This window comes from Mangifera indica, chromosome 16 (genome assembly GCF_011075055.1).
Source record: "Mangifera indica cultivar Alphonso chromosome 16, CATAS_Mindica_2.1, whole genome shotgun sequence".
Taxonomy (NCBI): domain Eukaryota; kingdom Viridiplantae; phylum Streptophyta; class Magnoliopsida; order Sapindales; family Anacardiaceae; genus Mangifera; species Mangifera indica.
Window position 1 is genome coordinate 3,850,954 of NC_058152.1, and position 14,293 is coordinate 3,865,246.

General features: G+C 31.8%; 2 protein-coding genes across 2 annotated transcripts; one reads left to right on the plus strand and one right to left on the minus strand.

Annotated features, from left to right (window-relative positions):
• The first annotated feature begins 1,067 nt into the window (after positions 1-1,067).
• LOC123198511 (protein PHLOEM PROTEIN 2-LIKE A10-like) lies at positions 1,068-2,985 on the plus strand. Its single transcript, XM_044613193.1, has one exon. The coding sequence runs from the start codon at positions 1,648-1,650 to the stop codon at positions 2,854-2,856; it is 1,209 nt and encodes a 402-aa protein (XP_044469128.1). The 5' UTR covers positions 1,068-1,647; the 3' UTR covers positions 2,857-2,985.
• Positions 2,986-7,522: 4,537 nt separating this feature from the next.
• On the minus strand, positions 7,523-8,144 carry LOC123198512 (phytosulfokines 3-like). The gene is made up of 2 exons (XM_044613195.1): positions 7,913-8,144; positions 7,523-7,812 (listed from the first exon to the last, which is right to left on the minus strand). Exons 1-2 carry the CDS (start codon positions 8,036-8,038, stop codon positions 7,702-7,704), a joined length of 237 nt encoding a protein of 78 aa, XP_044469130.1. The 5' UTR covers positions 8,039-8,144; the 3' UTR covers positions 7,523-7,701.
• Between the last annotated feature and the right edge of the window lie 6,149 nt (positions 8,145-14,293).

Below are 14,293 nucleotides of genomic sequence, written 5' to 3' on the forward strand. Positions count from 1 at the left end.
AAAGTGCATGACTGTGACTTTGTATAATAAGGATGAACAGAAGTGCATTATGGGATGCATGCCCGTACATAAAGTGCAAGGTCTATCAAATACCACATAATGACATATTATCTGTATACTCAAAAGTATATACACATAGTTTTATTGCTCTTATAATATAGTATACAAAGTGACAAAAATACTCTTTGAGTGTTAGAACAATTGACTTTGAGGGAAGGGTAGGAAAATTGATTTTTTTTTTTTAACTTAAAGCGTGTAAAAAGGGTTTCATTAAAGTTTGGTGGGAAATGGTATTTGGCTATCACGCCATTCTCGATTGGACAAAAAAATTCTTAATCTATTAGAAATATCATGCAACGAAAAAATTAAATTTATTATTGAAACTATCAATTTTATCTAGAATGAATTGTAATCAGGTCTCTTTTCTATAAAAAAGAAAAAAATCAATACATCTTCTTTTATTTCACATAAAATCTTACCTTAGAAACAACTTCATTTTGATTTTTTTTTAATTTCTAAATTGATAAAATTTGAAAGTGAACAAATTAACTAAAAGTTAGCGGTTGGTGTTGTTAGTTGCCTAGAAGCTTTAGAGGTGATCTTTGGGGAAATCTTAACAAGTTGAGGAATGAGCTTGTTATGAAGGTAAGTTGACAAGTGAAAGGTAGACTTCAACAACGAAGATTGAAGCATTAGTGACAGAGAATACAACATTCATGGTGGTTTGATGGTTGGTCAATGGCTAGCTTGCTTTGCTTGATTGGTGGTCACTAGTTTTGGGGTTAGAGACAATAAGAAGGTGCATCATGCATGTGCATTAGGGATGTAGGGTCGCTTGCTCGCTCACTCTAGATGTTTAGCAGATATATTAGTTAAAAAGGTAATTATATTGTTTTTTTAATTAAACTTTCTTTATTTTCGAGATATAAAAGATTAACCTAAACATAATCTAATTCATAAATGAGTTTACTCAAATATGCCCGAATTAGGATTTATGTCAAAAATATTTAACTCTAATTTGATTTTTTATGTGTCATATTAGGAATTTCAAGCCCTGTACATGGATTTCCAAATAGTTAACAAAACCACTTTAAAAATTGTTTTCATCATTTCTTAAATCAAATTGCACCCACAATTTAGTGTTCCTCTTATTGGGTAGTCCTTTGCATCAACAATTTTTTTTTTTCAAAAATGTAAATAATAAAAAATAATAATTTTAAAAAATCTACATAGATTTTGTTTATATTGACAGAAATAAAAATAAAATATTGTAGGATTGTTGGACTCTTTGCCATAATTGAGCTATGAAACATCAACCTCAGCCTGGAGAAGTTGTACAAATTTGCAGAGACAGGCTTAACCAACTTCATCATTATCTGACAGCGTTCCACTGCCCATCCACCAATCTTTCAATGCCCAGCAGCGTATTTACTATTTAACTTGACTAATTTCAGAGGCGGTGTTTGGATTATTCAGAGCCAACCCCATCATTTCCTCCATCTCTATGCGCAACTCCATACACTTCTCTTCCTGTAAGATACGCCACTCTCATCTTCAACTACTTTCACCTTATCCCTTTTTTTCTCTCTTCGTCGCACCTCTGGTGTCGTTTCTATATTTCTCTTGATATTGATTCTGTATTGATTTATGGACCTACAGTTGGTGAAAAAGGGTCTTGATTTTTCAAAGAAAAAGAAGAAATTGCTTCTTCTATTGGCAGCTTGTAGTTTTACTAGTTATAGTATATACAGGGCTTATCGTTTGCCTCTTGTAGCTCACAAGAGAAAGAGAGTTTTAAAGCTTTTAGGAGCTTTATTTTCTGTGACAGAAGCAGTTTCCGATTCTGCGGAGGCCATTGGAATTGTGTCCAGAGAGATGAAAGATTTCTTGCTGTCAGAGTCGGATCAGATCCCCAATAGTTTAAAGCAAATTTCCAAGATCGTGAGCTCAAAAGAGTTATCAGGGTCAGTAGTTAATGTTACACAAGCTGTAACCGTGGGAACTTTGCGTGGATATAAGTTGCATTCTAGAAGAGATGATGGTGCAAATAAAAATTCAAGTTTTATGAATCAAGTAATGGATAAGCTTTTTACTCCAGCTGGGTCTGGTTTTGCTTCAGCTATTGTTGGAAGCTTTGCTAGAAACTTGGTTATGGCCTTCTATACAGAGGCTCAATCTGTTCGAGCATCGCTATCAGATTCACCTAATTTAGTTCCGAAATGGGTGGATGAGGTTTGTAGCAATGACAAGTTCACAGAGATGATTGGGGATTGTGTTCATTTGTTTGTGAGCACGGCGGTTTCTGTTTATCTCGACAAGACTATGAATATCAACACCTTTGATGACTTCTTCACCGGATTGACAAACCCGAAACATGAAAAAGAAGTTAAAGGCATGCTGTTAGCAGTCAGTAATGGAGCAACTGAGACTCTTGTGAGAACATCCCATCAAGTTTTAACAAGTTCTGATCCAAGTTCACAGCTTCCATTGGCTATTCATAAGTCATCGGGCAGAAATGAGATTGGTTTGAGCTCAAGAAATTCTTTGGCTGAGGTTAAAAATCACAGATTGGTCGACAGAATGTCTTCTACATTAGCAGTGCCAGGCAATAGAAGATTTTTTCTTGATTTGACAGGAAGGGTTTCCTTCGAAATGGTGCGATCTTTCCTTGAGATTTTACTGGAGAAAATACATGAGGCTTTAAGAAGATCTTCTGATGTTGTTTGTGAAGCTGTTGTCAACAGCAGCGTTGAGGTTGCAAGATATGTTTCTGCAAAGTCTTCTGCAATTGCTACCATCTGTCTATCTTCGTGCTTGCACATATTGGATAGTGTTTGGATTATGGTGCCTGCTTAAGTTCAGTATTACTTGGTGGTGTAATTCCTTCTTGTTCTTATTCTTTATAGCAAGAAAGCAAATTCTTTGTTCTATGTAGTTCCTATATTGAAGTCAATAATGAGCAAGTAAACTTTTAGCAAACTGTAATCAACTGTAGAAGCTATATGACCATTTGAAGCTTGCCGCCTTGTTTCTAAATAAGCATTGCCTTTCAATTAGGCTATTGTTTCTAAATAAGCATCAAATAGTAGTGATGGAGATGATTATCACAGTATAATACAGATCAATAACTTTCTATCAGATTTGATTTCACATATATTTTATCAGACAATACAACAAAGTAATTATTTCATTGAAATAAATTTCAAGCTCTGACCTTTAATTTTAACAAGGATGAAGAAATTCTACAGACAAATTCTCCAAAATGATTACAGGATGTATATTTGTCCTAAATCACATGACACTAGCATTTCTTGCAAAAACAACAATTTTCGGGCGTTATGAAAGGACATAGCTAATATTTCCATGAAATTCAAAAATTGTATGTAATTAATTTCTCAAGCATAAGTTTGAATTCAGCTACACATTTCAAAGCAAAGATTTAGTGCACTCCAATTCAATATATCATAAGCACACTCTAATCTCCATCTCAAATCTACATTGGTGAATGTAATAAAAATGCATGCTAGGGATCTACCATGTAGGACCTTCTATGACTAGCAAGGTTCAGCAGTGGTGTTTATCAGAATGGTACAATTCAATGTCTTTGCCTATACATTCTGCTTTAACCAGTAAACTGAACAAATTAACTGATTTCACCTGTCCATCAAAGGGTGTATTTAGGAACTAATTGAATCCAATGAAGTTGCATTAGGTCCATTCCTATATGCTATAGTCAAAAATCATGAGCAGCAAACAACTGAAATCCTCTTCAGAAAGTAAATGGAGAAAGGACTTCTTGCTCACCTTTCACAAAATACCAGTGTGAGGAAATTCAAGATGATATGTGCGCACTTGAGTTTGAATCAGACCCTTGGCAGCTGACTCTTCCTGAAGCTTCTTTTCCCAATACTCATCAAGTGGTGGTCCAAAAATAGCCGTTCCAGAAACAACTCCAATCCTGCAAACGAAATTAATCATTCTCACAGTCAAGAGTAAATCTATCTGATTTACTTGTGTAAAAGATGAATGCAAAATTTAATATAGCCCACAACAACAAGAACTTCATTAAGAGGTTGAATGTAAAATACCATATTCAAAAGCATCAGTTCTCTAAGAAAGAAGAAACAAAAGAAACATAGTAGTCATGGTCGCTGTACTGGTTCTATAAAAAAACAAAGACCAGCAAATTGGAATTAGTTCTTCAAATTTTGAACAAAGCCCATGGAAGGCTACGTCTTTGCCACAACACTGTAACCAAGTGTATGAATTCGAAACTGCATACATCAGGCTCTATGAATTTAAATAAACAGAACAGCAAAAATTAAAAATACTGCTAAATGTTACAGATTTGCATACAGCAATACCCAACATTTCGCTTGTGCACAAAGGCATTCCTGTATTAATGTCATCATTCTCACACAATTTTCACGGATCAACAGGATGTAAATCATCCCTCAAAAACATTACTTGGTAATTTAAATTTTAGGAGTTGAAAATAAAATCAGGTTGACTAAGGCCTAGAAGTAAATGTAAAACATATGTAATTCCAAAGAAATCAAAGACTAGAAGAGTGCTTGACTATGAGATCTCTTTCTTATCTGCTTCTAATACTAAATTCACTTAAAAATATCACCTCTCTCAAAAAAATCTACAAATATAGCACCAAGATTACTTTGTCCCAATCATGAAAACAAATACAATACATGTGTGGCCACTACTTTAGTTAAAAAAGATCAATGGGACAAACCAAACTTCATAAACCAGCATTCACAAATATACTCGCTACTGGCTGGTCGATCTTTCGAATCATTATTACAGTGAAAACGTAAAAGAACCATTTGCCGATCCAAGCTACAATTTATAAATAATAAAGTTATTAAGAAAACAAAGGAAAACAAAAGTATAAACCCACACAACTGCTCCAATCACCATTGGGAACGACAGAAACCTGCTTCTACTGAACACTTTCGAGCGTTTTCAATTTCCGGATTTTCCATCGGGGGATTTTGATTTTACCCAGATTAAATTAAGCCCGGAAATTAATTTTTGGATTTGTGGATTTCCTGAGACGGGCTGTGCAAATGAAATGAAGAACGGCCCATCAAACGAAAAGCTGTCGACCCAATTCTAACACTTTTCTTTTTAGAGTAACCTACCATAGATATAATTTCAGTATTTTTAAAACTTTTCGGCCATCTCACCAGTTTATAGTTCGATTGATTTAATCAAATAATTAATTAGTTCAATTTATTTTCAGATTATTATATATTTCTTAAATAATATCAAATATTTATTATAATTTTAATATAAAACATATTAAATATAATTTCAAATATATTAATTAAGCAATTGACACTTCATATAGATAAAGAAAAAAACCAATTATAAATTATTGATTTTAAATAGTTTTTTTGATTTAACAGATTTACTAAGTTTAATCGAATTTCAAATAAGTTAATATTTATATATAGATTGAATTAAATTGTAAAATTTGATCAAATTATAGATTGATTTACAGTTTAATCAATTAAACCAAGCAATCTAGTCCAATTTTAAAAACACAGTATAGTTTTAGGGAAATGATTTTTACCCCCATCTACCTATTTGATTTTATCACTTCACCATTCGTATCGAAATTCTTTCCATACACGCTCAAATTTACCCAAACAGTAAAAACTCACTTTAAAAACACTTAATTTAACATGGAAACACATTATCTCCCCAATTAAACTTAATGATCGGACATTGAAGAGAGCGACTAGCCATCAAATGGTGACAAATTACACAATCAACGGTCAGATATATTGCCAATAGGTGAGTTGATCTATAGTATAAGCAAAAGACTACCCATTCAAAAACAAGAAGAAGAGTTAGACTTGACAACTAGCATGATTTCCACAATCTCCTCAATATTTATTAACAATTTTTTATTATCATAAAACTACCTTTCTATGATACCAACAATTATAATTATAGTATAATTACTCTTACAACATATTTTGAATATTTTATTACCTAAACAATGATGATAATTATTAGGGTTTATAATATTATGATTTTATGTTTAGTTATATCGATAATTTGAGTTTATTATTTTATATTATATAGATTATTTTAATCTTTGAATAATAATTTTATTAGTCAATAATATAACTATAAACGTAAACAACCAATTCATAAACTAAACCATATTAAAATCCTACTATATCCATGCATTCTTGCCCTGAATTCCATTGTCATTCTATATACTTATGGATAATGCAAATTCCCACACCTACACATCGAGACAATGATAAGTTGGGTGTGGATATAAAAAAAGGACAAATGGGGAATAAAAAATTCTCTGAAAAAATAATAATAATCTCTTGTGGGGAAATTTTGCTTTTTGCACGGCGACAAACGTTTGGTTTACGCACATAATGCTGATAAAGAAATTTCTGTATACAAAAATTCCATGTTGGGTGACTTTTTATGTTTTGTAGTGACTTGACTGGGTCCAACCCATGTGTATCGACCCAGATGGAAGACTCGTCTAACCTCTCAACAAACAGATGCGTCCATTCCAGCAGGTTCTGCAAATTAGCCGTCTTGGCTACTCAAATATAAAATTTTAAGTTCACACACCGTAATGAAAGGCTGCACAGAGGCATGCAAGCTGCAGGTTGGTTCCATTCTTACATCCAAGTAGACCGCATAGATAGCATATAAGGTAAAAGTTTAATCTTAAAATAATATTGTTATAATATTTGAAATCACACTTTTTTGTCGCTCATGATCCCCTTGAAGACGGTTAGGTATGAGTCTATTCACATTAACATTAGCCAACAGTCCAAAGTGCTCAACTTTTCCTATCATTACCAACACTTGTTCCTATTTCCATTACCGTTTCTTTTATTGTTATATTTTGTTCTTGTACATTCAATCGCCGGCCACCACGTGAATATCCAAAATGCTCAACCCATTTACATGAAATGATAAAATCATATATTACATCAAGAAGACGTAGCTTGGGGATGAGACATGAATCTTCATTGATGCATATGAATGAGTGGTCGCAGTACCATGGGAAGCCTGTGTTTCCGCAGCTTCTTTCTTGCTAAATGCACGGTGGAAAGCGTTATTGATAGTCAAAAGCTACTTAGATACAGGCCTAATTGTGGATTTATGGTTTTTAATTGATGCAAAGTTTGAATTGCCTTTCTGCCTTTAGTCAACGAATATGTGTGTACTGAGCTGAAAAAGGAAAGGGAGGAGCAAATACTTGGTAAACAAGGAATCTACCTATCGTGTTTAGGTGAGAGTTTGCATCACATGCAAAATTTGTTTACATTACTTTCAGTTGCCTTTTTTGAGTAATTAGCTTCACCAGAAATGAAAGATGCATCTGTATACAACATATTTTGTATAGTTTCAACATTTACACGATATTGTCTTCATCTTTAGAAATTCTTGAAAAAACTATCTGATTAATTTGGTTTACCCAAGATTGCACAGGCATTTTATATGGAGAACATCAGACTCATAATTTCAAACTTCATATATTACTTGATTAACAGAGAGGAATAGATATACAGATAGACACACATGTAAATATATTATTATGCGATTGCAACCCCAAATTTGATGAAGTTAACCAAGATGTATGGCTGAACCAAGAGGCATTTTTATTGTTATAAAACTATATAATAAAACAAGAAAATCTCAAGGATGCTGCTTCTGCGTATAGATGTAATCAGTATGAGCAACAAGAGTTCTTCTCATCAAACACTCTTCATCTGAACCTCCTTGGCAGTCTTCTTCCGCAACATTATCCTGTCAAAACTCCAAAAAAATGTAAATAAACATGATAACGATAAGTTCTTTTTTTTTTTTTTTCCCACGGGATATAAATAAACATTAAAAATCAACTAACCACTTGTGTTTTAGCAACAGAACTGTGGGGGAAAGCTGCTGGTTCTGGACGGACGGCGTTGGTTAGGGTTGAGAATAGTACAAGGAGGAGTATCATGAAGAGGGTGGCAACCTTGACCTTAGCCATGCTGTGATTTGTTGCAGAGATGGAATTTTGAAGAGGAATATATTATATATTGAGAGAGCTTTGGAACACGGAGAAGAAAGAACTTTTTGGGTGAGTTTATAGGGGGGTGATAAGAGAAGACTAAATAAATCAATGGGCGTGTGAAACCTGCCAGGGGAGGTTGGCAAAACGGGACAAAAGCTTCTCCTATTTAGCTTTTACTACAAAACAAGAATATAACTATCTACAAGAAAAAAAAATACAACAACCGAGCTTTTAGTTATTAGTTTATAAATAATTAATGATTTCTATAACATAAAATATAAAAAATACACAAATATTAACTATAAATATATGGATAAATAAATAACAAGTGTGTTGGTTAGATTTCTCGTCACCAATTAAATTATATAATTCAAAATTTTATGCAAATTAAACTAGGTTGTAGCAATGAGAATTTGAAAAACTTTGGTATCTATTACTTTGTGATATAAATGTAAGAGAAGTAAAAGAGATGTAAGATTTTTAAAATAGTTATATCCGATGTTCAAAATGTCTATGTTTCAATACTATAGCTTATTAATTATTTAGTATGTAGGATGAGCACACAAAGTGGTATAGGTGAGTATGTTCTTGTAGAAGTACAACTAAATCTCTATCTCTCTCATATAGTCTTGTATATTTTGTAGGTCTAATGAAGAGAGGTAACAACCAAATTAGGGCAATCAATATTTCTAATTCAAACATAATTTTAAGAATTTGTTTCCATTTTAATTGAATTAAAAGAAAATATTGTAATATAAAAAATATCTCGACTGAGAGGAGAAGATATTTTTCTCTTGTTGTCATGAAAAAGAATAGATAAATTATTGTAAAAGGTTTTAGGGAGATTTCCCATTATATGAAAGTCTTCTTGTGGTCTTGAGCTAAAATACCTATCTGTGTTCCTTAATTATTAGTCTTGTGGTTAATTTTTCCCTAATCGAGCGAAAACACCAATCAAAATGTTCATGACATTGCCCATATCTCAAATAGCGTCATTCAATCATTCCCACATCAGAGGCTACTATTTGTAATCCAATAATTGGTGCTAGTTGGTTTTCAGTAACATATATGTGTTGTTCTACAAGAGGAATACCTTGATTGACACTGGTAGTTTGACCACTTAAGACATTTTTTGAACTTTTTTATCATTTGTGCAAAACTATACAAAAAATGTTTCAACTTTGGTTAAAGAAAGAAAAGTTATTTGTTAGAAAACTAAGAAGAGCTCTTCAAAGACCCTCCTTGTAACGTCAAATTGTTGTTAACAAAAATCCACCAACAAGAAGTATGAAAAATTAGATATGTAATTTGGCATAAACAATGAGAAACAAAGTAGGATTTTCAAAGTAGTTCAGCTTATCAATTAAAAGTCTATGTCAAGTGTTATGTTATTAATGTTTCTAGAAGTATTTGGTAGAGTAATGATACAAAAATACAAATTGCCATCCCAAGACTTCTATTATTTAAAAAACCATTGTGTAATTAAAGAAGCAAAAATGAATAAAGAGGTCTATTGATTGTGCTAATCTCGTAAAAATAGGAGATAGAAATGTATTGAGCAAGTTGTGGAAATGGTTAGAGACTCTTAAGAACTCATTCTTCTTACTATCTCTAGATAGAATAGTTTACTCGTGTGTATTAATAGATGACATGCAAGTTTAGTTGCTACATACGGCTTCTAAGACTAGTCACTATACAATGATTGGATACTTTTTTGACATAGTCTTCATACAATTTTATTAGAGAAGTCTAACTGCACAACAAAGTAGTTTGTGGGTTGGGTTGTTCGGCGGAAAGAATCAAAAGTATATCCATTTGAATACCTTTAAGTAGGTAAAGCAAGCTCCATACATTTTTACCATCCAACTTGATGATTTTGCATTCCATCTAATCTTTCGAGATATAGTAGCTGAATAATCTCATTCTCCTTTTGATTCCAAGTCTAAACGATTTACATGATCTACTTGCTGCATGTCTTAAGTGGAGGGTATGGTCAAAACTTTTGTTGACTACCATTTATTACTTGTTTCAATAAAATTATGTGTACAATTTTTATGCACAAACAATGATATATTATCATCTGATTGGATATTATCTTATCTTTGATTTTTAATTATCTAATCACATGATAACACGTCATTATTTATAAAACTACCCTACTCAATTTGTCTTTACTATAAATTAATTCTCTCTCATTTCTTTATTTTCATGGCAGGGAATATATTCATGGAATGAGGATATACAATGTGATCAGTAATTTTTTTTAATTTGTTATCTCTTCCTATCAAAGAAAGGCCAAAAGTGTATTCTCAAACTCCAACCTACGAAATTTTAATAACTCAGATACTCATTATTATCCAACTTTTGTTAAAATTCTCTATTAGATATGAAAATAAAATCGTCATTTTAACAATAATATTAAAAATATATTATTTTATTTTATTTCTCCCACCCAAGTTTTAAAAATTGACAACTTCAACTTTATTTAAACTTTTTCACTTTTGAAAAGTGACATTAACCTATCCAAACCTAGGGTTTTTTTTTTTTACCTCCAACGACCTCTTCTTCTCATCCTAAAACTTCGCTGGCTCTCTCTCTCCATCGACAAATGAAGACAATTTGTTTGCTAACGAAGAGAGATAAATCATCCTAATCTCCCTCTGTTGACGAAGAGATGATGGTGGGAATTTGAGAATACACTAAATGTTTGGTGGGAATAAGTCTTGTGGCCATCAAAGGAATGACGAAATATACATTAACCAGAGCAATAGTTTCTGGAGGATGAGTCTTGATTAAAACAGTCAGCCACTGCTTCATGAAAGTGATGACACATCTACGCAACACAGAAATTTCAACAAGAAAACGCATTCCATGTGTTGGAAAGAGACCACTCGAACTATGTGTTTCACAAAACCATATTTAATAATGCATTCCTTTAGACCAAACTCATTGATTCAGCTTTTGTTAAATCCTAAATTCTTACCATCAATAATTGACCTTTTTTAATTATTTCTACCCTAAACACACTTCGGGGAAACCAGCTTTATATAAGTACCAACTCTTCATAATCGTTTACCTTTTTTACATTCATTAAAAAAATTTCTCAAAGCCAATACTGCCAGCTTCACAAAGGATCATATATAGAAGAAGGAATGGTAACATGCATCACAAAGGATCCATGGTCAATCCAAAAACATCCTTAAAGTACATTTAGTTTTAATAATATTTTATTACTAAAATTTAAAAAAAAAAGTATCAATACCTAAATGATTACTAAGTATCAATAATTACCATATTTAATAAAATGTAATAAATATAAATAATTATGTTTCATTAGAGATAATAAAATAATATTTTATTTTATTTTATTTAAATATTTTTTAGTTATAATTATTTTAAAATATTTTTATATTATTTATTATATTAATTAAAAATAAAAAAAATTTATCTTAAAAATTAATAAATAAAATATATCAAAAATCCTCCAATGATTCTCAAAGTTTTTCATATTTTTAATTGGTCTGTAGCAATTGCGGAAACATATAAAATATGGAAAATATTTTCCCCGTTTCATGTTTGTTTGCATGTGTCGTACGAGGGCTTCATGAAAGAAGATTAATATATGAAGGACTTACTGATAAAAGTTTTGGCCCTTTCCCACAGCGTCAGGATTATGTTGGTAGAATTGATTTGACTAAAGCATGCAAAACACAACCCGTATCATATCAACTGGTAACCCAGTGTCTGTATTATTTGACTAACAAGAGGTGGTTCAATTACCAGGGCCAGTATAATTTTATTTTTTCCCCATGCATTTGCCTTTAACGATTGACATTGCCGGTGAAAACAAGGCTATCCATCTTGTCTCTTTTGTGTATTAAACTCTAGGTCAATAAAAAAACAAGAACCTCTAATTCAAACCGACCATCATCTTTATTAAGGAAATCAAATTACAATAGTTTAGATGGTACATGTAATAGAGCTATTGATGGGATTGGAAAAGTAATAATTCAACTTGTAAAATTGAGTATTTAGCCCTCTCTTCTATGAACAAAAAAAGATTTTTCAATCAAAATAAAGACGAGAACAAGGGTAGAAAAATGACAGAATGATTAAAAAATATAGATAAAAATAAAGACGGGAATAGAAATAAATATTTCTTTGATTAATCTCATTATCTACATATTCTCTAAACTCTTATATATTTAATTACTTTTAAAACTTTTGAATTATTACAAATATACTTTAAAATCTAATAAATATTTCATTATTTTTCTTACCGTGATGGAAGGGAAAAGTGTAGAAAACTTTCTCCACAAGGATGCAGAAGGGAAGAGCGAAGCAATGACAACGAGGATTCCCCATTATTCTCGTATAAAAAATAAGACAGAAATATGAACGGAGATTAAAGTATTAAGCCTCTATTTCATCCATATAGGGGAGACATTGATGTGTGACCTTTCATTCAAATGGTCAAAAAGAGCTAATATTATTGTGCGTCATTTCTGCCTAGTGTGAACAACCACGGATCATGTTGCTTAGAAATATAAAATCACGAAGACAGTCACCGTGATAAGTATTTCTCATAATCAAACAAAATTCTGTGGGGCTTATCAGGCATGACATTCTGCGTACTTGCGTCCCACCACATTTATAAAACCCTTTTCCGAGGGAAAAACCATAGATAAAAGTTAATTCTGTGGTGGAGCCAGAATATGAAAAATTGGACGTCTAGATGCTGTAAGCACTGAGCTAGGCTTGCTATTATATATTCACTTGTATCTCTTTGTATAATCCATTACTTTTGCCTTCTTTTTAATATCCTCATTATTTTTTACAAATAAAATAATACATTTAAACAAAGTGTATAAATCATTTAATCAGATATTACCACATCAAATTATATCAATTTATTTATATACGTAATATTACTTATCATTTTTCATTGAGTAATTTTAAAAATCATAACCGTTTTTAAGCCATCAAGGTAGAAGGAGAAAAAAATGTGAATCATCATTAAGTTGCATTCCTTTCTTTTCATACATATAGAGTGAATCCTTTTGTGTATATACTATTAAATAAAGTTTACAGTATTGTATTTTACGTATATTAGTTCTTAAAATATTTCTTATGCACGCATATGTATTCACACCCTCAAAGGACAAACAAGTGAAAATGCTTTCTTCAATCTCATCTAAGTAAACTTCCCTTATTTGACGGAACAATCTAATCCTATTCTTCTAACTTAGGAATCATATTTACTGTTTAATCAGGAGTATGCTCTATGTTTGTTTTCATAAGGGATCTTGCACATCAAAAACTGGTTACAAGGTTTGTACTAGATCTTCATAAGAGATCAAAGTGAGAATAGTGAGTGACAAAGTAAAACCCAGAAAAATTTATCAGTTGTTTTGAGTGAAGTAAGACATCCTTGATTATGCCCAGTATTTTTCAGTGTCTAATGATTATCTTAATTAACGAAGATCCAAGGCTTAGAACAGAATTTTGTAGGTGAACTTTGGTTGCATTCATCCTTGGTCAAAAGATAAAAATAAAATAGGGTAATTCCATTTGACTTGTATATAATTAACCTTTTAATTATTTTGATGTATTTATTTCTCTAGTTCTTGGATTCTTGGAATGACTAGACTTTGAGATGCTTTAATGTACGATTTGGTCAACTTTAGATTCAACACGGCTTCAGCCCATAAGGGGCAAAAATGTTTCAACAAGATTAAAATCTAATAGGGTTGGTTAATTGATAAAATATAAACTACCTATTAGGAATTGTTGTTGACAGTGTTTTTAAAATCACATTGGTCATCAAATTAGTTAGGGCTGGACTCAAGCCGAGCCAGTTTGAGCTCGGCTCGGTCGAGTCTGAAACAAGCCGGTCTTAACTGAGTTCTAGTTACTCGTCAGATTTTCTAATTAAAATTTTTGATACAAAACGACGTCGTTTTGATCAATCTATATTAAAAACGATATCATTTTGATAACGAAAAATGAGCCAAGCTCGAGCTCTGCTCAGCTTGAATCCAGCCCTAAAATTGGTCATCTTATTAGTTCACGGTTTGATAGGATCAACCGAAAAACTAATAGGTTCAATCTATTATCAAATTATTATGTATTTCTTAAATAGTACAAACATTTATCGCATTTTTTAAATATAAAACATAGTTTCAAATATATTAACTAAATAATTGATACTTTATTGCACAGATAAAGAAA